This window comes from Cricetulus griseus, chromosome 6 (assembly GCF_003668045.3).
Source record: "Cricetulus griseus strain 17A/GY chromosome 6, alternate assembly CriGri-PICRH-1.0, whole genome shotgun sequence".
Taxonomy (NCBI): Eukaryota; Metazoa; Chordata; class Mammalia; order Rodentia; family Cricetidae; genus Cricetulus; species Cricetulus griseus.
The window spans coordinates 53,203,909-53,228,160 of record NC_048599.1 but is presented as its reverse complement, the minus strand read 5'-3'; the positions used below and the strand labels follow the sequence as shown (position 1 = coordinate 53,228,160).

The 24,252-nt window shown below is 42.5% G+C and overlaps 1 protein-coding gene across 1 annotated transcript in view; it reads right to left on the bottom strand.

Annotated features, from left to right (window-relative positions):
• Fbn1 (fibrillin 1) overlaps positions 1-24,252 on the bottom strand; it is a 217,741-nt gene that overhangs the window by 39,572 nt on the left and 153,917 nt on the right. The window contains exons 33-45 of the mRNA XM_027421965.2: positions 23,319-23,444; positions 16,224-16,346; positions 15,972-16,094; positions 14,578-14,703; positions 12,500-12,622; positions 10,738-10,860; positions 10,265-10,429; positions 8,494-8,562; positions 8,276-8,401; positions 7,308-7,430; positions 6,514-6,672; positions 5,801-5,872; positions 2,545-2,670 (exon numbers count right to left, since the gene is read on the bottom strand). Coding sequence (XP_027277766.1) covers positions 2,545-2,670; positions 5,801-5,872; positions 6,514-6,672; positions 7,308-7,430; positions 8,276-8,401; positions 8,494-8,562; positions 10,265-10,429; positions 10,738-10,860; positions 12,500-12,622; positions 14,578-14,703; positions 15,972-16,094; positions 16,224-16,346; positions 23,319-23,444 — 1,584 coding nt within the window. The remainder of the gene's footprint in view (positions 1-2,544; positions 2,671-5,800; positions 5,873-6,513; positions 6,673-7,307; positions 7,431-8,275; positions 8,402-8,493; positions 8,563-10,264; positions 10,430-10,737; positions 10,861-12,499; positions 12,623-14,577; positions 14,704-15,971; positions 16,095-16,223; positions 16,347-23,318; positions 23,445-24,252) is intronic.

Sequence of the window (24,252 nt, the reverse complement as noted above, 5' to 3'; positions counted from 1 at the left end):
CCAGGGCTTAGATTGGGGGTGGAGGGGAGGGCAGGTATGTAAACCCAGAAACACTTGAGGGCAGAGAAAGTATGATACAATCACAGTAGATATGCATCACCATGATAAAATCATAGCAGACACACACACAACACTATAAATTTGTTTCTATCACCAGGAAGTACAATACAATGGTGGATCCTATTCCCTAGGATATGAGGCATAAAAGGCTCAGGAAAGGAACAGAACTTAGAAGGCTCAGTAAGTCTCAAGGGAGAGAGGCAGAAACAGCATCCAGGGAGAGGAGACTCTGGCCAGTCAAGCTGCCTTCAAGTTGAGTCATTTGTTGGGAACCAGTTTTCATGAACTGTCCCCCATGTTGGGGGTAGGGAGAGGATTTTCCCTGATGTACCCATCTATGGCCATCTATGCTCCTGAATGGAGCTCCTCACCCACACTTCCGTATATAACTCAATAAACTTACTAGATCACTTCCTGGAGTGAATAGATGTTCGTCCACACCTCCCCAAGAAAAGCCACAACAGTATGTCTCTCAGGCCTGTGCTTCTTTGGTGGGAAAAGCTGACCACCACTGGTGGTGCTTCCGGGAGTGGGAGTGTCTGTCTGAGGTGGGGTGGACTGTACCTCTCAGAGCAATAGGTCCATGAGCAGCAGTATGCCAGTGTTATGAGGGACACAGCATTATTTCACCCACAAGTTTTGCTTTGATTGTAAATTATAAAGAAACACGAATCAACCATGCCATAGGAGCCAAGTGGTGTGACAAGCAAGCACTTCTGTGACATGAGAGCCTAACATCTGCTCATGCATTTCCTTGTGGAAAGTATAAATATGGAAGTCCCCCAAAACATTCCAGGGATCCGTTCCAATTTCAGGATGGCTGGAACATGCATGAAATCAGCCTTCATTTGCTGACTGATGTTGAGAGCTAAGAATGTGGTGGGAAGCAGCTGAGTGCATTTAAACACTCACCTCAAGACAAATAATTTGTGAAATGGAAACCAAAAATTGGAGGACTTAATCTTCTTAAGGTTCTCGGAATTGTGACTGTTTCTTGACACCGTTGTAAGCAAAACCAGTGGGTGAAGCATGCCGAGGCTTCCCTGCAGCAGGGAATCTTACCCTGACCCAGCTGCAGGCTTTCAATCACACGTATGTTGCAAGGTCTGGGTTGACTTTTTACTCATGGGTGGCCTTGCCTATGCATCCTGGCCAAGGGCAGCACTTTTGGCAAATATAAGTGGCAAAGGGGTATTTGGGTAATTTTCCAAGGGGCCTCCAAATGCACATAAGAGAAAGTACAAGGAAAAAGTGGCAGGCACCCTGAGACATGTACCAGAAGGGAAAGAGAACAGCCAAGAAGAGGAAAGCCACCTCCAGCATGCTAAGATCTGCTGTTTCCTGTTCTTCCTACACCAAGCTTTCTCTGCAGGAACTCGATTCTTGATGGTTCCTGGAAACACCACAGCTGGGGCCATGCTCTGAACTGGCTATCTCCTGAAAAAGGTTCAGACTGGCTATCACCCCTGCCCACAACCCACACAACAAGCAGGGTAAGTGATGCTTGCCCAGTTGGCCACAGTGGTTGAAAGCTGGCAAGAGAGCCTAACGAGCATGTGGTTACTAATGGAATGTAACTGTGTGTGGACCGTAAGCTGTCCCTGACTTAGAGGAGCAGGTTTGTTAGTGTCAAAATATTGACACATGTGCCACCAAGGCGTAATAATGCAACCTTTCTATAATGTGTAAAATCTGGCTGGAGGCCTGATGCTGAAGCATTAAGTAGAAACTAACTCCAGTTATCCTAGAGAACATCACATATTTAATACGAATCAATGTCTCTTCCACTAAAATGTAGAAGAGTGCTATCTTCCCCGTTGGAGAGAAAAAGTATGAAGTGTTATAAGGAAGGCTCAGAATCTCTGTCTGTATGTATACATGGCAGCAGGAGGCAACTGGAGGTCCATATGTATGCATGCCAACATTCTCCATAGAAAATCAAATTTGTTCTTCTTGCCATTTAGAATTCTCTCATGCGCTTGGAATATTGGTTTTTACCACTGTTTCCATTTTCATTTTGGGGGAGCAGATCTCTGTTTTGAAGAAAACACTGACCCTGACATTTAGCTAAAGGTAACTATCCTCTTGTGTTTGCTTTGAAGACAGCGAAACAAAAGCAATCTGTTTGACACACCCAGGAACTCAAAGCTTTTTCCTATTAGCTGGAAAACTAATATATCGTATGTTGCGGGGGAAAGAGGCTCTAGAATGAACATCCTAGTCTCTCCCCCCCCCCACTCCCAGGAGTTAATGAAAAAAAAGTGTTTTGTTTTGTTTTGTTTTTCCATGAAATCTCATGTTGGTCTCTACCATGTGCTTTTCTTAATGCTTAAAATGATTTTTTTGTCAGTGCTGGGAGACTTCTATACAATGTATTTTTCTATTGTGGCTCTTGATCTGAGTCCAGTGTTGTAGAATTTGCAAGAGTGTTGCTAAGCAGCTTGCCAGCTGCTTCATTTGTAGATGTGGTATAGTCACACTTACCTTCACAGACCAGCAACTTGTCGTTGTAGAAGAATCCCACTGGGCACTCACACCTGAAGCTGCCAACCATGTTGATGCACACTCCATTTTCACAGACCCCTGGGATCTCCCGACATTCATCAATATCTAGAAACAGAGAAGCCCCCTGTGAGCGACAGCCTGGTCCACAATCCTATGAAAGCGGAGGACAAGATTGGAAAGACAGACACATGTGCGTCCATGTGGATTCCATATCCTTTGGGTTAGGTTTTGTGGCAAAACATCCAATTTGTAAGATAGGGACCACTTTTGGATCTACTGAGTAACATGTATGCCAGATGAGGAGGGATTGATTGAAGACACAGTCATTCGTGAGGAAAAACTGTCATGGTAGACTGTTACCTAAAGGCCAGAAGTTTGAGCCTGTCTGCATCTTCTCCTGGAGACCCCTCTATCTGCTTGTCAGAGTTTGACAGACCGTGCCGGTTGAGCAGGCATGTATTATATGGGCCTACACTCACCAATCTCTAGTTCCTGGGGGTATCTTTTACTCTAGAGGCACTTTGTTTTCTTAATATAATCAGGAGAGTCCATAGGATATTTGCTTGCCAGAGTTGCAAGAGGACCGCCATGGGCTAAGGTGGAGGTTGTTCATTTTTATTTTATGCGAATTGCTGTTTTGCCTGTATTGTGTCTGTGGGAAGGTGTCAGATATCCTGGAGTAAGAGTTACAGGCAGTGGTGAGCTGCCATGTGGGTGCTGGGAACTGAACCTGGGTCCCCGGAAGAGCAGCCAATATTCTTAACCATTTAGCCATGTCTCCAGCCCTAAGGTGGAGTTTGTAAGAACAACAGAAACCTCAAAAGAACACACCCTGAAAACAGCCTATCCAAGACCCTTTCTCAAGAGTTTGACTTTGTTTGAAAACAAATTGACCTCCTTAATGGAAAACACAGCTGAGCATTATCTCCAAGGGAGATGCAGGCTGTGAAACTAGAAAGGGGATCATGAGGGAGGGCGAAAGGTCCTCAAGAAAGGTGAAATAGGAGGTGGGATGCTTGTAGCAAGAGAACAGAGATGGGGCTGACTGGTGGGACAAAGGGGACCAGCCAAAGGCACAGTGGGAGTGGGAAGCAGGGGAGAGAAAAGGCTGAAAACCACACATGTGCATGGAAAATGTCATGTTTACCATGCCCATTGTTTTACTAATCGAAACATCTAATTTGCTAATCTAAATAACGAATTAAAAAAAAAAAACCTTCAAGGATACCATTTCAAAACATCACTATTTTGAATACAGGTAGTTTTGTTTTTAGATTCTTACAACAGTGTTAAACAGCCATGTGAGGTAACATCACAATTATATTTTATCTGCAAACAAAAACCAATTTAGAACCAATTCTTTTGGTATGGGTTAAAACATGAAATAGGGTCACCCACACCTGTTAGTTCTGAATAGGAATGATGTGTTATTATCCAGCTTAGCAAAAACAGACTGAATCAAATCTCCAGTCATTGTTAGGTACAAAATAGCAAAAGGCTATTATTAAATGTTTTCTTTCTCTTTCCCTGTCTGGATTTTATTTCCGCTTGGAGAAGTTTATATTTTAAGACATGAATAATAAACATGCCATATAGTTTTAGCCACCCAGGAGTGGACTCTATATGCCAACACTTCTGAAATCTTTCAGAGGGAGACTACAAACTCAAATAAGACTTTACAATCATCTAAGTATTTTGTCATGGCGGCATTTGGTAACACCAAGTACATTGCTAAATACCATGTTCCTAGCTGCTCAGAGCTAGAAGCCAAGCAAATTGTGAGTCAGGACTGGGTTCCAGTCCCAGCTCTGTTACTAATTATCTAGGTGGCCTTGGGTGAGTCCCTTCCCTTTTCTGGGCCTCTGTCTCTTCCAGTGGAAAACAAGGAGTTTGGACACAATATTGGGAGATCTTCCCAGGTCTCCTAGTGGATGGCGCTAATGCCATTTCAAGTCTTTGCTGACTGCCAACTGTGGGAGCGAGGCCTTGCTGGGTTACATGCCTGCAACTGCCCATGGAGACCCATTAGCATTAGAGGCCACTTAGCTCCCAATCACAGATTCTAGACAGATGAAAAGATGTTTTGGGAAGGAGAAAAAACGGAGTAGCTAAGGCCAGGTGTTCCATGCCAATGTCATTTAGCAGTTTTTCTTTCCAAACCATGAAGTTTCTTTGGATGTTGACTGGCCTGCAGAGCCATATGGATTTGGCACTGAGAAAGCCTGCTGATTGCTGGACCAGGTCCTTGTTTTCTTAAACAAGGTCACTGGAAAGGGTGAGGTGGATTTGGGTTTTACTTACTAGGAATAAGGCAAGACAAAGCAAGTGGCGGTGTCTGCTACCAGACGCGGTCACAGAGGCTTAGGGGGCATCTAAAGATGGACATAAATCACATGGGGGAGACACTGAGAATGCAGCAGCCTCCATGGACTTTGGCGGTATTTGCTTCTAAACCGCAAAGGCACTGCCTGTGCTGGCTAACCTCTGCACAACGCTTCTCATTCCACGGTGCTTCTAAATCTGGTACAATCTACTATCCCATGGCAGGGTCTGCGTCAGCTCCCACATGACACCTCATCCTGAAAAGATTTTTTTTTTTTCTGAGACAAGGTTTCTCTGGGTAGCCCTGACCGTGTTGGAACTCACTTTGTAGAGCAGGCGGGCCTCGAACTCACAGATCTGCTTGCCTCTGCCTCCTGAGTGCTGGGATGGAAGGTGTGTGACACTACTGCCTGGCTCTGATGAAATTCTCCAAGTGAGGGACTCAAAGGGAGGCCAGAGGAGACAAAATTGATAATCAGGGGGGCTTTGTGTAACAAGCCCCCACAAAGGAAGTAAAAAGTCATGTTAAACTTAGAAGGAAACACTGGGGAATTGGGGTAAATTCAATGTCAGCTGGCCCTGTCCTCCCTTTGTTGACACCCAAGGCTGGATTCACTAAATTCTTTACTGTTAACTTACTGTCACTGTTAATTCTTCAAAAGCTTCCCAGGCCCTTTAATTATGAGAAGTAAAGGCTTCTGACCATTAGGTGGCTCTGCAAAGGGCCACCTAATCATGGTACTTCAAAACCACTTGAGGCATCCTTTAATAATTCTCCCTTCTTAGAAAAGAAAAGGAAAAAGAGAACCTAGGAAAATGATGGTGTGTATACTCCCCCTTGGCCCCGCTTTTAACACAGTTGCTGAAGCAGAGCACCCCCACCATACTCACAAACACACACACTCAAACTCACCCACAGGTAAGCCAGTGTAAATGTCAATGACAAAGCCTGGCCTTTGGCTTCCACAGAGGGTAGCAAATTCATCTGCAAGAGTTAAAAGAAGAAGGGGCAGAGGTCAGGATGAGCAAGATTCAGGGAGAGCAATAACTATGCAAATATTTATGGAAACACTTCTATCTGAAAATACTGCATATGTAACCTTGCCTGTAACAGACACAGAAGGAAAAATGACCTCCCTGAGAGTATGGGAGAAACGGTTTCCTCACCCTCCACCCTGGTTGCTGTGTCTGGTTTTCACGTGGGTTCTCAACATTCCTACTAGGGTCCTCACATTTGTGTGGCAAGTGATTTTATACACAGAGATTTCCCACGGCCCCAGGCTAGTTTTAAATCCACAAAAAATTATGTTCATTTAGTCATCATACTGGTTTCCCTGATGTTTCCAGTGCTTTAATATAAACCATGCCCCAATGTTTATATTTCTGTGATATGTTGAATTTACAGGACTGGTTATAAATTTGGATGTAAGTTAGAAAATGTATTCTGTCACTTGGTTTTCAGCAGAAAGGACCACAGCAATTGAAAAGGTAAATGCTTGCCTCTGGAGGTCAAGTCTTCCCTCTGGAAATAAAGAATATACTCTTTTCTCTCTTTACTAAGATTGACTTGCTTTAGCAATTCCTAGCCAATTTATCAATGATGGTCGCCATGAAACCAAATGTCACCTGTGCTTGGGATGGGACACTGTTCACAGGGCTTGTTCCAGGCTCTGCCAATGTTGTAGGAACAACAGCACATCTTCTTGGTCATGTTGAACAGGAGTTCTCCATCACAGGTCTGGTTGTCAGCATAATAGTTTCTGTAGCATAGACTTCTTCTCATGTCTAGCAGAAAGGAGAACAGAAGGGCTAGTGATCCCATGGGCTCTCCACAACACAGCAGAGCTCAACGGGAGTCTCCAAAAGTAAGCATACATGGTAATCCTGCTGTGGTAAGAGCAGAAAACCATCGAACACACAGCTCCTCAGCTAGTCATGCTGCGGCAAACAAGGCATTCTCTGGGGTTCTGTGCCACAGAGTGAAGTCATTACGTAGTGCAGCATTAGGGAACTTTACACGGCCCTCCACCCATGCTCCTTGTAACAATTCTCTACTGCTTTTTGGCAGTGGGCCTCTTATTTCCACTCATGATGTTTTAATGCTGTAGGTCAGTGCCGTAATATAATTGTATAAAGACACACCTATAAGTCAAACAAAGGCAGTACTATTAAACTGTTTGGCATCTTCCAACATGACATTTTAAATAGAAACCCTCAACCACCCACACATAGTGGTGAAAATGCCAAACTTATGGTCTACAAGAGGCACACTGGTGTGTGTGTGGGGGGCGTGAACTGAACTACAACAGTTCAAAGGAGGGAAGCACTCTGATGAGGAGAACGACGCCAAACCCCAGGAGCTTGACTGGCCTTTGCAGACGAGAGCCTGGCCCGCATGCTAGAGACACACTCAGACTCACCCATGCAATTGTTTCCCCCGTTCACTTGCATGTAGTCTGGAGGACAGATGCAGGTGTAGTTGCCAACGGTGTTGTAACACGTCCCCGGGCCGCAGATTCCAGGAGTGTCACATTCATTCACATCTAGAACCCAAAAGAGAAGGTGTTATGTGGCTATGAAAGCATCACTCTGGAACGGGCGGGTGTCAGTGGGAATGCTGACAGCAAAAAGAAAGCCTCCATCTGGAGGACTAGAAACCCAGATGTGAACAGCAGGTCCTCAACCCATGGGTGTTCCCTTCTCTATGTCAGTCCTTAATGTTCCCCCAAAGCACCGAGAGATGGAAATGGCACAGCAACATAGCTGTCAAATATACTTCAGAAAGATAATGGCATACTACATATGTTCATAGATAAAATCTAGACTGAAGCCATCATCAACTAGCATCCTAAATCTTCACTGTAAAGCAATGCAGGAGGGACCCTTAGTGCCTCTCCATTTCAAACATGGCAGCTCACAGGAGTGTTTGTTAGCCAAGAGTCTGAGCACTAATGCTAACGCACTGTGATGTTCAAATAATTCTTATTGAAAAGGTCTCTCCCGTAATTGGTCCTGTGAATCCTGGATGTAGATGGATTCCCCCTCACCTGTGGCTACTCAGTCCTTGGGCTAATTGTTCTCAAATCAAAAAAATGGTCAAAATTCTTCATTTTAAAAAAAGTGAATAAGGTCATTGGTTTTATCTTAAAGACAAAGTCCCCTCTTCCCTCTTCTAAGGGAAGGCTCATCTGAACACACTTGTATAGGAAAAAGTGGTTAAGGACAAGAAGAGCCTGGAACTGCCCTGTACAGAGATAAGAGGTTTGCTAGTCTAGGGAAAATGGATTTTCAAGTTTGACCAGGTAACTGTATCCTAGTGTTAGTAGTATCCTGGGTGTTAGTAGGTCCTCAGAATGTGAAAGAACACACCCTACAAGGGATCCCTTACCATCACACACTCGAGTATCTTCGTTCAGGTAGTAACCAGTTGGACAGCGGCACTGGAAGCTGCCAAAGGTGTTGATACACTTCCCCCCTTGACACAGCCCTGGAAGCTCCTGGCATTCATCGATGTCTATCAGAAGGAAAACAAAACATATCTTCAGGATGACAATTAACCCAGGCCATCAAACAGTGTGCATGTTAAGACAAAAGAGAAACACTTGCCTTCCAATATAACGGTGATGGGGTTTGGACGAAAACCTTCTCCTCCAGGGCAAAGAATTTTATACTCAGCTATTGAAACAAAAAGTTGCACATGAGTTCCTAATATCTTCAGGAGAAATGCTGACACATCTGACAGAAAATGCTAACCTTCCAGAACCTTTGGCTCTTATTTAGCCATTTAAAGCAAGTGAACATGGATTGATTCCCAAACATAAGGCTGCTGTGCCGACCTTGGAAACCTGCAGTTACTCTCCTGGTCATACATTCCTGTGAGATATTCTCTATCCTATCACTGTTTAAAAAAAAAAAAAAAAGAATTCCTCTCCATTTCTGTTTCCTGCCAACTTCACTTGTTCTGACTGGATTTAGCATTATTCTTGAGTGCCCCCAACCCCGTCTCCTCTAGTAATGATCATTAACCTGTCTCTAAAACCCTTTCCAAACAGAGATTAGGGGATTCTTCATTCATCCCACTGCCTTCCTTGATGTCTAGATATTTTTCTCACTCCTCTGTGCTGCACATGTGATGCTAAAACCCTGATTAAAAAAAAAAAAGCCGTGTCCCCCAACATCTTTTAACTCCTCCATCAAGCTGTGAGGATCCTTCAGTGTCATGCTTGTGAATGATGGGGACCCAGCCTGTGACATCATCCAAAAGAACCCTAGACTCAATCATTCATAATGCGTAATATTCAAGGTCTTCTTGAGCCCGGCCCTTGCCCTGCCTTTATAAAACCTCATGGATTCATATTTGTTTAAATTCCCATTCTAATTTGAGCTAGTGACCTTTTGGTAATCACTATTAATTTATATAGCTGAATTCCATAGTCCCAATTCCAAATCTGGGGTCTCTCCTCTTAATGTCAATGACATTGGGTCTCTTCCCCCTTTAGTTCCCTTCTTCCCCTCTTTTAGGTGTCTCCCCACTTGTGTTACGTCCTTTTTTCAAAGTGTAGATCAAAAGTTCATAAAGTGGTCAGTACCCACTTCCAACGTGAACTAAGTCCTCCTTTTCTGAAGACGGAAGAAAAGGTGGTGCCTGCTAGGCTGTGTCTCTGTTCTGCCTTAGTGATTGCATTCATGCCTAAGATGCTAACCTGACAAAGGTCACACAGACCACTCAGAGACTCCTAATGTGAACCTAGTGTGTGTTTTCTATCAAACTCTCTGCCTAATCTTCTCCCTTCTTGGTTGAGGTCTATGCTGAATCAGTGCTCTTACATTTGGGTCCCATTCTGCCTAACAGGTGGAACATTCTTAGAGGCAGGCCTCTGACTACTTCATCTTTCTATTCTCAACATAATTGGTGAATATTTTGAGGAGTAAATAAATGGCCCTTCATCAAGAAATGAATCAGCGTTTATCCCAGCACACCCTGAAGGCAGCAGGCACTGACTTTGGCCAGACTGGCTTTGATTGTAAATCCAAGTACAAGATAGAAACCCCCTTTAAAGGAAGTGTATTCTTTACATCCTTCAAATTCTGAAGCTTCCATTCAAATATGCTTGAAAACCTAGTCCTGGAAGCTTTATGGTAATTCCATCTTCTTACCAGGACAGGAGACACTCCCTGCCTTCGGCAAGCTTTTAGGGCAAGTCGAAGAGGGAGTCTTTGTACTGTTATGTACTGAGAGTAGCCTGATGGGAATGACCTGCCTTTTCTGTCATAAACAGAGACACTAATAGCTCCTCCTTTGGTTGTGTCTCCTTTATGCATCTAGAGAGGATTGGCCTGAGAGGGAGTAATAACAGACTGGAGGCTGTTCACTTACACGTGTTCACAGCTGGACACAGCTCACACGGAGTTCCCCAGGCTTTACCCAGGGAGCAACAGCAGGAAGCCTTGGAAACACCAACTCCAATTTCATTGCTGCAGGCTGTATCTCCATTGTCTCCTCGGGGCCGGATATCCAGATAACAGTTTCCAGAACGAGTATCTATCACACACACACAAACAAACAAACAAACAAAGTCAGGCAAGTCTTTCCTACTGGAGGAGTAGGAGGGGGTAAAGAGTCAAACTCATTTCTGAAAGTGCTTAAAAAATCATAATTACTTTTATTAAGAAAGAAGCTGAAAAGTGCCCAAGAATATATATTAGCCGTTTTCCTTCAGAAAAGAAAGCTTGAGGTACACAATATGCTTGAGAAATATTTAAATTATACTATTACTTTTGATGAACCATTGAGTTACTGTCTTAAAATAATAACCAGTACCTGTCTCAGGACAGCTTTAAGGGTCTTACCGACACAGCCAACTCGAGTGGGATTCAGCTCAAAATCGGGTGGACAGTCACATGTGTAACTGCCTGGAGTGTTGACACAGTTCCCACTGATACAGGTAGTTGGATCCAGACACTCATTAACATCTAGAGCCAAACAAATGGGCAGAATTAACCAGTGTCCGGTGTGGACTGACACTCCCAAAGGCAGTCGCACCTAGCCTAGGGCTCCTAACAAGAACAGATCAATTCTTAGATGGAATTATGCCTAGTGTTACAACCTCCCATCTCCGAAAGTCACCTCCCCAGGAAGGAACTGTGTCATAGCCTTGATCCAGGCCCCCACCGCCGGAACATGTTTACCCTTCAAATTTGTCACCAGAATGAAATGTAACTTTGGAGCTAAGAAAAATATTCCAGTTAAGGTAACTAAAGGCAAAACATTGTTTTGACCCCAGTCAACCAAAATTTCAGACATAGGCTTATAAAAACAATACATTTAATACGTGTGGCATGTTATTTTGTCAAATTAGAGCAAGATGTCCCAGGGCACACTTGGGAGCAGGCTGTCTGCACCATCTTCTGTGCACACACATGCAGGAGGCCTGGAGTGTTTCTTCAAGCTCACAGAGTCTCTCCCTGCACAGACACTGTCCCGGACATTTCCCTTTTGGTTTCTATTCCAAAAATATCTACAACATTCCAGATATTTAGGACATCTTTTTTAGGGTCTTTTTTTTTTTTTTTTGAACAGATTCTAACCCTGTACAGTCTTCGTCTCTATTTTCAATGCTTAAGAAATCCCCCAAACTAGACAAATGGCTTTGGAGAGGACAGCCTGGGGAATCGGGACACTTGTCTGCTGGTGTTCCTGTGTCCCTGATGTCCTCTAGGATAGGACCTGCTTCCTCTGTACCCTGATTAGGGGGGCAGGCTAAGAAAGAAACTGTCCATGACTGTCAGCCTTTTCTTGGTAGCAAAGAGAGTCATATGGCTGTAATTTTTCTAATGTTTTCTTTTTTCTTGTGTTCCCTGGGAGTTCTCAGTTCTACAAAAACATGTCTTATGTATTACATCTAGCTAAGGAGATGGTTCAGTGGGTGCAATGTTTGCTATGCAAGGATGAGGACCTTAGTTGGGATCCTCTGCATCCATATAACCCTAGGACTAGGAGGAAGAAGCAGGAAGGCCCCAGGAACTCATGCCAGCCAGTGAGTTTAGGTTCCATGAGAGAGCATGTCTCAACAATGGAACAGAAAGCAATAGAGAAAGACACTGGATGGTGAATCTGGACTCTACATACATACACACAGACTCTTAACCATCTCCTTGTACTCCCAACTACCACCACACACAAATCAAATGCACAGGCAGCCCATAGTCATCAGGCATTCTGGTGGTCAGTACTTGGAGCAGGGATGGAAAGCTGTGGGTATTGCATTGGAAATGTACAAGGAGCAAACCAGAGATGCCAGGGCAGGGCCTTTGAAATGAAGTTCTGAAGATGTATTCAAGGAGGGAAGAAAATAGCAGGAATCCACACAGCTAGAGCACCCCAGAAACATCCCTCTGGAGCCACAAGCTCAAGTCCAAGCCTGCAGACCTGTCTCTTTCCTGTGCATCGTCACACCTCATCAGGTCAAGGCCTGAGAAAACTACCCTTGACTCTCCATGCCTTCCTCTCCCTGTTTTCCTCTGAAGCTTGTGTGGTCCTGGTGATGCCCCAGCAATGACTCCTCCTGGGGGGATACCTGGGAGCCCATCTTTAACACGACTGATTCCTTACCTGTGCAGTTCCCACCACTTCGGTCCAGTTCGTAGCCGATCTCACACTCACAACGAAAGAGGCCTGGGAGGTTGTGACAAGTTCCAAAGACACAGATGTTTGGAAGGGAGCACTCATCGATATCTTGTGGGAGGGATTACAAAAAGAGGGAGAATTTTTTTTAAATTTCCATTTTAAAAGCCACCCAATAAAACCAGGCAATGGATATTAGCATTAAGCAAATACAGTCTACCTGAAATCAATCTAAGCAGTTCCCTAGACATATGGGGGATTTGTCTGTACACAGAAGCCTTGCTAGTGGCAGACTCAGACCCCATGAAATGCCAAGCCATAGGCTGGACATCTCCTTTGTGGTATTTGATATGGGTCTACATTATTTTTGTAAAGCAAGAGCCAAACAGAACATGATAAATTAAATTCTTGAGTTGTTGTTATCTATATATTCCCCAATTTTGGTGAACTAAAATCTTAAGACCTTTTTGGGGCAGCTTTCAAATTCAGTTTTATTCTCCATCCCTAGTTCTCTGGTGTGTGCCTGTCTTCAGGCCTCCACCATTGCTTCACCGGGGCGCTCTGCTTGTGTGATGAATACACCCACTTTCAGGCTGGAGACTGTTTTAATTAGGTGTGACCACTCTGCCGGTGATGATTTATATTAAGAACAAACAAACAAACAAAACCTTCCTGTAAGTTTTGAGAGAAGCAACCCTTGCCCCGTGCCTGTTTGTGCCTGTCAGGAGATGTGGTACAGTACCTGATTTCCCTGGGTTTGGGAGTACAGAAGTAAACAAGGCATTAGGCTTGCCAGCAAAGCCATAATCTAGTTTCTTGCCATAGAAGTTGTATATTGGTGCTGCATTTTTAACACAAACAGGATAAAGAACACCCAAGGGTTTTGTAACTAGGGGTAGTACAGAAATCAGTGTGCATGACACAGCTGAAGAGTGATTCTGAATTCATATCTGTCTAACAAGGAACAGCTATCGGCTAAAGCACTAATGCGGCCTTGCCTAAACTTCTGTCAGTCCTTATCATCTATTTACTTCTCCTGAAATCATTTTAGCCCACTGGAGGCCCTAATTACTTTGAATGAAGACAGTGTGCTTAGATTTGACAAGTGTGAGTAAGGAGAAGAATCTGTTGTTTCTTAATTGGATCTTTCTTGAGTCATCAGGTTCCCAGGACTCTTCTTGTCCGACCAACACTTTCCAGAAAGACAGAACTTGAAACCGAGAGACCAAAGCAAGTGGTGCTATTCCAGGGAATTCTCCTCCAGGGACATGTCAAATCCCGTTCTAGGTCTACTTATGTGAGATATTTGGAGAATGCTCTAAGATGTATTGGGGACATTACTCCACACAGGGGCAAACTCTCCGCTGTCATTATCTGGAAGCCTTGACCTCCAGAAACCACAGGCCAGCACAGATTTACGGCCATGCTTCTGTATTTATAGAGAACCCTCAAACAGAACACCAGGGGACCTGTGCTTTGACAGTTCTTTTTTCTAGAAGTAGGGACTACGGAATCATACTGAATTAAATGTACATGGTCATTGTTTCTCTCTTCTGTCCATCCTATGATCTAGCATTGCAGATCACTCGGCCCAGATTTTCTCTGCATAAACAGAAATGGTCTAACTGAGGACTAACCCTCTGTTCTAGCTACTTGTCTTGTGTTTATTTTGGCTCATGCATGTTCACAGCAGGGATGCCATGGTGGCATGTGCTGGGGGCAGTTGGTCATACTGAATCCCTAGTCAGGAAGCATGCAGTTTGCTTTCTCTCATTTTGCCTAATCCAGGACCCCAGCCTATAACATGGTGCCATCAGAGTTAAGATGGGTCTCGCCTTGGTTAATCTAATCTAGAAAATCCCTCACAGGCGTGCCAGGAGGCTTGACTCTTGGTGCTTCTAGATCCTCCAAAGTCAACAATCACACCCCTCTACCAACTGAACTGAACAGCTTAAATGGGAAGGCAGAACATATTCAAGTTTAAAATAAAATAAAAAAACTATAATGTTTGAATAAGCAAATCTCCTGCAGCCCTGCAAGGACCCTTATAGCCTCCCCACGGTTACCTTCACAGGCCTTCCCGTCAGCACTGGGCACAAAGCCCATGTCGCATTCACAGCGGTACCCGCCAGGGGCGTTGAGGCACTGGCCATTGCCACAGAGGTTCAGGTTCTCAGAGCACTCATCGAGGTCTGCAGACAGAAACACAAGCTATACTTTTGCAGTCAAGCGCTTTCCAATGCCTCAGGTCCTATAATTCTTATGACTGCCAAGTTCCTGAATATAACTGTACTTCATCATAATTCCTGTTTGAGAAATTTACATTTACCGGTTTTCTCTTTTGAATGCCAATATCGAATATGCAGCAGTAAGGGGTACAGATTCAGAACTCTGAATGCTAAATGATCACCAGTGCTGCAAAGTGAACATTAAGTCAAACTCATTGTTCAGGCTAAGATCTTTTTACGAGAAGGGTCATCCACAGGGGGACATATTCGAAAGAACATATCACAGTGTGCGCTCATTTCTCAGGCGTCAGGCTCAGTTCAAAGCCACTCTCTGAATCTTGGCTTCTCTCTTACTTACTTGACACATTATTGTTAATTTCACAGTGTCAGACAGAAATTAGCTCTTCAATTTATTTAATTAATTTAAATTTATGCTCTAAGTCATGTTACCCATTTATGGGCCAATGGGCAATGGGTCTTTCTTATTTAATCCTAAAGCCCTGACCCAAGAAGTTCTGCCTTTGTGGACATGCACGTGTAACTATCTGCACAAATGATGCAATCTCATATTTATGCAGTCAGGCATATTTAAATTCAGATATCAAATTTATGCTAATTCGGTGACTATTAATTAATGCCCAGAGGGAAGATGATTTCATGAGTTAGTCATAAAGTGAGAGAAAGCCTTATAGAGCCATTCTGAATTGTTGTTATGCTAACATACAGTGATGGTGCTGGTGTGGTGAAAGTCTGTGCTGTTTCCTCTAGCAGACACCCCATCCCCTGCCCTTTTCGTATCTTCCTCCAGCAAGCTTACCCTTGGGTTTGATATGGATAGCAAGTCACCAAAACACAAAGGTGAACACATATAAAAGGTAACATGATTTGCTTTAGAAAAAGTGATGTTATTATACAGATTTGATATATGTGCATACATATGTATGTATTTGCACATGTATGCATATATATGAGATGTGACAGACAGACAGACAGACAGACAGACAGAGAGACAGACAGACAGACCCACACACACACACACTGTGCTAGCTGTTTGAGGGTTCTTTGGTGACTTGCCTTCAAGGTTTCATTCCATGGGGAATCTAATCTCAGATAAGTAGTCCTTTTTTGTTACTTGACCAGCACGCCCCAGTCTTCAAAAAGAATTGTTGGTCTGATGTGGGACATTGTGCTTTCCAACAAGAGTCACACAGTTGTTTCCAAAGCAAGCCTACCTGTGCAGGTGAAGCCATCACCCGTGTAGCCCTCCTTACAGAGACAGCGGTACGACCCCATGGTGTTCTTACAGTCGGCATGCTGGCTGCACACGTGGGTTCCATTAGAGCATTCATCCAGATCTTAGGGACAAAGTTTACATCGTTACATTGAGCAACATACGAATTAAATTTGACTTCATAAAATCAGTATTTTCATGTTTCTAATCTGTGTAATTCATGAGTGCAACTTCTGTTATGTTTCCTGCTCACCTGTGCACTTAACGCCATCTCCAATCCACCCAGGACTGCAGCTGCACTTGAAGCTCCCCGCTGTGTTGGTGCATACAGCATGTCTGCCACAGTTGTGGGCTCCAATCTCACATTCATTGATATCTAGAAAATAATCAGTGCTTGAGAAAACAAAGTTCTGCACAACAGCTTTTTTGGTCTTTTTAATGACTTCGCAATATTCAAAAGCGGATTCCCCTCTCATCCTCACCCTCGAATAATACAGATGACTTAGTATCCACACAGATGCTAAGCTCCCTACTGAACAGCTTTACATTTAATTTACAAAGAAGGAAAGATGTGATCATTGCATTTGTTGTTGGTAACTTCCATTTTCTGTATTTCTTTTTTTTGTGATTACTATTCTGTTTTTATTTTTTATTTATTTATTTATTTTTAATTTTAATTTTATTTTATTAGTTCAAATTAGGAACAAGCTTGCTTCAGATGTCAATCCCTTCTCCCTCTCCTTTCCCTCCCCCCCAACATTCCACCTGCCCCTAGCCACCCCCCTCCACTCCCCAGGCAGGGTAAGGCCCTCAAAAGGGGCTCCCCAAAGTCTACCACATCATCCTGGGCCAGCCTAGGCCCTTCCCCATGTGTCCAGGTCAAGAGAGCATCCCTTCATATGGGATGGGCTCTCAAAATCCCTTCCTTTTTTTTAAGACCTTACATATTTAATACAGTGTGTTACCCTGTACAAATGGAAAAAAATTAAGTTCAACACTTCTAGAACAATATGGCTGTTAATTTTTGTACAATGCCAACTGAACTCGGTAAACTGGGATACTTTTTTCCAAAGTTGACAGCACAGCTAAAGTTTCCAAAAATTCAAATTATATATGTATATAAATAAATGGGAATATCCAGCTGCCTCTCAGCAAAGTGAATCTCTCTTCAAGTGACAACTTAAAAGATGAGTTGCCTAAGGCCCTTCTGGTTAGTGTTCACAGTCATGTTTTTATTGGCAATATATTTTTAAGACACTATAGGTAATTATGCATTTCCATATCTTTATAGGCAAATGAATATAAAGCTGGCATATCAGAAACTTTTGAATTACAAATTTTTATTCTTAAATTTAAAGAACTGTTAACCCATTATGCTTTACTTTTATATGATCCTTATTTTAGGTTTTATCACTTCAATCATATGTAGCAAATGATGCTTAAAGTAATATGTAACTCTTTTTAGCTTCCCAAGAATCCCAGCACACTGGTAGCCTAAGACTTCTTGCATGTTTCATGTAAATCTCAAGTCAACCTAAAGAGAACTTTTGCCAGAATAAGAAATACCAGATTAGTATTTAGAAAAGATCAAAATTGATTTCAAAATTCTCCATTCTCTGAAATTTCTTTTCAAATTTAGCCAAGAGAGACTATGTAAAAATGTTATGGTGATTTTTTTCCCTCTCAAACAAACTCAGCATGTAAGGAGTACCTTCACAATTAACTCTGTCATTTACTAAGAATGAATATTCATGGATATGATTCTTTGATTTTCAAATGTAAACCAATACCTCACACAAAACTTGGGTCAAGAAGAAGAAGACAGGCACAGGAAATGTTGCAAGAATTTCCAGTGGTCACTCAAATAGTGGCTTGGAAAAGACTCCAGGTAAGCTAGCTGTATTTACCCTTTCATTTACTCATGAAGCTCAGTTCAACAACTTGAAAGTGTTAAGAAACATGTGGCTTGCCAAATGTTCCATCTTAAGCCTAGAATGGCTTGGGCAGAAGCACAAACTAAAATAACAACAGGTTTCTCTCATAGAATTCTTTTGTAGTATCACAGATAACCATGACATGAAAATACATAGGAAAGAACTTTTTAGGATCATTGCAAGTTGTTTAGTTAGGCGAACTTTAATGTGGTCTCAATAGTCACATGAACTGACAGAGGTAATAGGGCAGTCCAATGGAGACACACAGCTTTGAACTTGTGACTGGGAGCCTTAAGTAACTGGATAACAGAGCCCACCATATCATAGAAATAAAGAAGGCCGATGTAGGGACAATCCTGTTCATTGTCACACAGGCATTCAGGAAGGCAAGCCTTCCTATGCTGGTCTATCAGACTCCATAGAACCAATGCAGATGTCCCCAGGCATGGTAGTCTCATGTCTCAGAAGGAAATGGACAAATCACAACTTTAAGAAAGAGTTCTTTCTTAATTTCCTTCTTTTACTTGTCATAATATTTGGCACATAATCTTAGTTGGAAAAAAAGAGCTGCTGTGTGTGTGTGTGTGTGTGTGTGTGTGTGTGTGTGTGTGTGTGTGTGTGTGTATGTGTTATCCTCCAGATACTAGAGAGCTGCTAGGGTTTGGGTGTCAAATGCCCCCACAGGCTTCTTGTGTAAACATTTGCTCCCCAGCTGTGGCATTGTTTGGGAAGGTTGGTACCATGGCCTAGGTAGCAGATGTGAGCACTTGGGTCATTTTTAAAGAACACATCTGCTTCCTGGTCGGCCAAGACATAAAAAGGCCATCCTGTAAACTACCACCACAGGCAGAGCTGCCCTGCTGTCACGCCTCCCTGCCATGGGGAAATGTCCCTTGAAGTCAAAAGGCAAAATAAACCGTCTTTCTTTTCAGTTGTTTCTATCAGGTGTTCCATACCCCCTCCCCCAGAAAAGAAATGGATACAGAACCCAGAATGTTTCTAAGTGGAAAGAATAAGAATTCTGCTCCCAGAATTTTTAAATTTTCAGAGAAGGCAGAGATTGGGCCCAGTAGCCAGCAAAAAACCAAGGTAGGGTAGCTCTGGACTCAGTTTCCCTGTCCACCAACACTTCCCTTGGGCACGGATGTGTAGCAAAGATCATTTGTTTAGTAACTTCAGTTTTATTCTAAACCTTGTTTTAAAGACTGAAATGCTGAGCATTATCAGACTCAGAAACATCCATGGACCTCAATTACTAATTTCAGTTAATCAGAGCCTGCCGATCTGTAATTCTACATGCTCCCTCCATTTTTTTTTCCTTCTTACTAGCATATGTTCACTGTATACGATGAGTCTGGTTATATCTTCATATATATATATATATATAATATATATATATATATATATAATGTTCTTTGACTGTTCAACCTCCAATTGTCTCATGTTTCTCCCTCTGTTCAGTTGTCAAAGATACCACTATTTTCACATACTTTTACCTCTTCCATTAATCTTGCTTTTTAGAAAATGACCACTTCTTTTGATAGAGGAAATCTCCTTTAATTATTATTATTAAAATGTAATATAAAATTCTAATTCAAGGAAATCTTTTTGAATTTTTTGTCATGCTTTGAAGGTGAAAAAAATTCTGTTTGCAAGAGGTTATGTGTCGTGTGCTTTGGAATACTTGAAAAGAGCAGTTCAAGGATCATATTCAGGTCTCACTTGTGAATGTAACTCATCATGTTGAGTAGCTTACATGTCTGGTGTGTAAGAAGCAGATGAGAAAGACAGCAAGTCACATACTGAAAACACATTTCTGAGTTAATAGTGCCAGCATGAGTATAGATGTACACACACACACACACACACACACACACACACACACACCAGCTCTTATTGATGATCTGTTTCCATGGCATACAGACAAACGGGAAACTGAGCTGCAAGGAAAACAAGCAAACAAAAGCACTGTACTGAAACACTCTTCAAAAGCATGAAGGAAACAGCACAAGTTTGCCAAGAACATCTCTCTCTGTACAAATGTTCTCTTTTCTCCACAAGTTTGCTCCAGACAGAAAATTCATTTTTCAGAATAAGCAGAAGAGAAGCAAAGCAAAGAAATTTAAATTCGGGCTGACACTGTAGCCTCTGCAGCCCCAGGGGTCCCCTGTCACAAAAACTCTCACAGGTCTTTTGTGTCCAGTCCCTTGAAGGGCAAGGATTGGTTGTGAGCAGACTCCATGGCCTAGCTCAGAAATCTATCATTCAGGTATGGGATGTGTTGTGACCTTCTGTAGCCTCCCACAGCCATCATACAGAGAGAGGCCATGCCACCCACACAAATGCCTGCCTTTCAGCCTCCCAGACACCATCTGTCCCAAGGGTTCTGATCCCGTGGTTCTGGCATATGGGGAAATCTCTAGAATTGGGGGTTGAGGAAGAGGGCGTGACCGCCTAAAGCAAGGGCTACTTGGATTTCTTGATTTGGGTCAAAATTTGAGCCAAAACTATTAACTGAAGTGAACACCCACAGAGTTTCCGCAGGCTGACAGCCAGTGGAAGGGAAGCAGTGATAAGACAGCAGGGGGAAATGACTGGCTGTTGGTGCAGAAGCGTATGCCTTTGAGACTCGCCAGGAACAGTTTCTCATGTGAAAGGAACAGAGAGTTTGAGAAAAGGATTTATCCAGATATCTAGCTATTTCAACAATTTTGATTGTATCCACTGGTAAAGTGAGCATGTGATACCAGGGAGGTTCTACAAATTGAGCTTGTGAAAGCCGAGACCCACTTGGGTGGCACCCTCCGAGGACTTTCTTTATCTTCTTCCAATTACAGTTACTTAGCATGAGCAGCAGAGGTCACAGGAAAACTGTGACCCCACCACTTAAGCCAGAGACAGTGGAGCTGCGTCCTAGGTTTCAAGCAAACCCGAATTCTCTCTCCATTAAATCAAACATTCCCCTCAGCAGTATCCACAATTTGGACAAAGCTTAAGAAGAAAAAATATGAAGCCCTTAGCATCTGTGTGGGCTGGGAATGTGAGTCAGTGGGTGGATTCTTAACACTGCCGATGTGATTGGGAGAAGAAAACATGTTTATTTGTTAAAATGGAAACAATTAGTAATGACAAGGGAGCTGGAATATTTAGACAGAGCTGTAATGGAGCCCAGAGGGTGATTTTAGTTCTCATGAAACAAAGTCTGTCCTTAGGAAACAGCATATGTGTTCTTAATAATTGCTTCCCAGGGTACTCATTTTAAAAATCCTATCTAAATAAGCAGGGTGTGCACGTGCGTGCACGCACGCGCAAGTGTGTGTGTATGTGGTTATGATACAGTTGAAACATCTCTTTTTGCTGTTATTCATAGTGTGTCTTGCTTATCCAATTAGGCAAGATAAGCATCTCCGTTTACATTAGTTGTCTGGGACATTATAAACACTTGTCTTTAACACAACCGTCACCAAGGTGACCTGATGGCGTTCAAAGCTGTGAGTAACATTGATTTGAAACCAGTCTGAAAGAACCCTAGTTATGTGGGGCTGAAAAGACATTTTGGCTGATTTTTTAAAAACTTGTTTTCAAGTGTGTGAGGCTTCCTGCCAGTTCCTGTCTGTGTAAGTCATTTCCAGTCCAGTGTGATACCCTTGGCTGTTACTAACAGGGCTATTCACACAGGATCTTTTCTTCTTCCCTAATGAAGCCCCCTCCTCCCACAGGCCACCGCCAAGTTCTCTGTCCAAGGGGAGTGTTTGATTAAAGGCAGAGAACCCTGGTGATTTGCTCATGATCAGAAACCAGTGGATGAGCCCAGAACAAAATCCAGCATTCTGCTCTTTCAGATGTGAATATCCTAAGCCATGCTACCATGATATTGAAGAGGCCACAAAACTTAGGGCTTCTTCTGGATATCACCAAACTGAAAAGTCATTCTAGGCTGCAGTTGGAAAGAACAGGGAAGTACTGGCCCTTCTGATAAGACTGTATTTTTCTGAGTATAATTCTATTTGTGGGCTTTTCTAAAAGGTGACTGCTGTCTCGTTAACACTGGCACTGACTCAACCAACGCACAGTGAGCATTTCCTGTCCCCCAGAGACTCAGCATCTCTGCAAATTCAATGATAAAAACAAGCTTTTCTGCATACAAAGCAAACATTTCCCTTTAAAAATGGATTCCAGGAATGTGTGGCAAAGAGTTATACACACATTTTGGTAGACTTCATGTTGCCTCTACACACCGTATCTGGAATGTAAGTTCCTGAACATAGTATCTTTTTTAACTATGATACAACTATAGCAAGGACATAACCTTTCATCATAGTAAAAGGACCGAAAATAACAATCCGCTGCATGTTCCTCAGTTAGATGGACTCTGAAAATGGAGTTGTACAAACTCTTTCCTTGAGGTAATGAACGCCATCCTCAGAGACTCTATTCTTTAGGATCATCGTGGTCTTCTGCTTGGACTTCAGTGAGCTTTATTTTTTCCTCTATTCATTACAATGCAGCATAGAACTAGTCTACCTCCTCTTCATGCTGCCGGGCCACAAGCCTTATATTAACTTTGGCAGCTGATAATAAATGTTGAACCTGAGAATTGTCTGCACCTGAGCATCTATATGGATGAGTTGGGGGTTTAAGCATTCCACTGTTTACCAGGAAGGACCCCTAGACAGGCTTTCTATGAAAAGCAATAGAGGGGGCATAAAAGCTTTTCAGTATCATGCCTCTTTCGATGGCTTGGGCAGACTGACATTTTTGAATCACCAATAATTTTACTGGCGTGTATTAGCAAGTCTGACAGTTAACACGGCCACTTTATAACTGATAAATATATGCTGATGCTCTCCTGAAATGCTTTGATATAATTAAGAGAAGGATCCACACATTCTCAAACTGCCAATGCGACAATGTTAATGTTTAAGTCTCAAGGGCTTGCCAAGCAGCTTTTAGAATTCAGGCCCAGCCCACTACTTATTAAGTGTTTCTTTTTGCAGTTACCTAATTCAAACTCACCATGATCTCCATGATGTTTTAAGTTATGTTATATGCCATAATCGGTAACTTTAATATAAGTAGTTATAGTAAAACTTGACTCTGTATGCCACTCCATGTTCTTAATTTCATTATTTCATGTTTGAAAACAACTAAACATGTATAAAACAAGATTATGGTGCAGAGTGGCTTCTTCCATTTGGTGTTTAATAGTAACAGTCCCCTGAAAACGTTGGGAAAGGTTTTCTTAAGCTACTGAGAACAAACAAGAGGCATAGAAGCTAAGTTAATGAAATAATGGATACAATATACCTACAACACAGTTAAAATGATGTTTCAAAACCTGTGTTAAATTTCAATTATTATGGCAGTTTCTTAGCTAATTGATATTTTTTATTGATATGAAAAAGAAAGCATACCTGTACAGCCCGTTTTTCCCTTTTTCCCTGAATAGCCCATATCACAGTGGCAGATAAATGAGCCTTTAGTGTTCTCACAGGTCCCACTGAGGCAGATATTTGGATTCAGGTCACATTCATTGACATCTGTAAGAAAGAGAAACAATTCTTATATCCAAGTTTCTGCTGTAATGGATACTTTCTCCCTAAGATAAAAGAACTATGATAGAAAACTAACACAATGTTAGATTCTTTCACTAAAAAATCTTGGAAAGTAAACATTATAAAATATTTAAATGCTTTCACTCAAAAAGAATATAAGGCACTCCATGTACATTGTCCCTTTTTTTTTTTTGTGCCAACTAGTCATGTAACCTGGTTCTTATGTTTCCCACAGTGAGGGGTCAGGTGGCCAGGAAATCCATTGAGCCCCACTGAATAGGAGTGTGTCCATATGATGGTTTTTCTAGGAGCCAACATACTTTGTGGTAAGATAACTGATGCTTGTGGTGATATATTATTAATGATTTATTAAAGCTTGCCAGAGGATTCAAAAATCAAAGTCAGCCACACATGCTATAGGAGCCAGTCTCTGGGTCTTTTATTTATGGTATTACAGATTCCATCTGTGTAATGACTATAATTTAGTTTCCACCTTCAAAAAAGAAAGGATAGAAGAGAAGGGAGAGATGGCTCAGTGGTTAAGAGCACTGGCTGTTCTTCCAGAGGATCAGGGTTTGATTCCCAGCACCCACGTGGCAGCTCATAACCATCTGTAATTCCAGTTCTAAGTGATTCAATGCCTCCTCCTGGCTTCCAAACCTTCTGGCCTCCACTGGCACAGGGCATGCGTATGGTACACATACAGATATACCAGCAAAATAGCCATCCACATAACTAATGTGCGCAAGGCCCATCTTACGCTCCTACTTCTGGCCAAGAGAGAATGACCTTC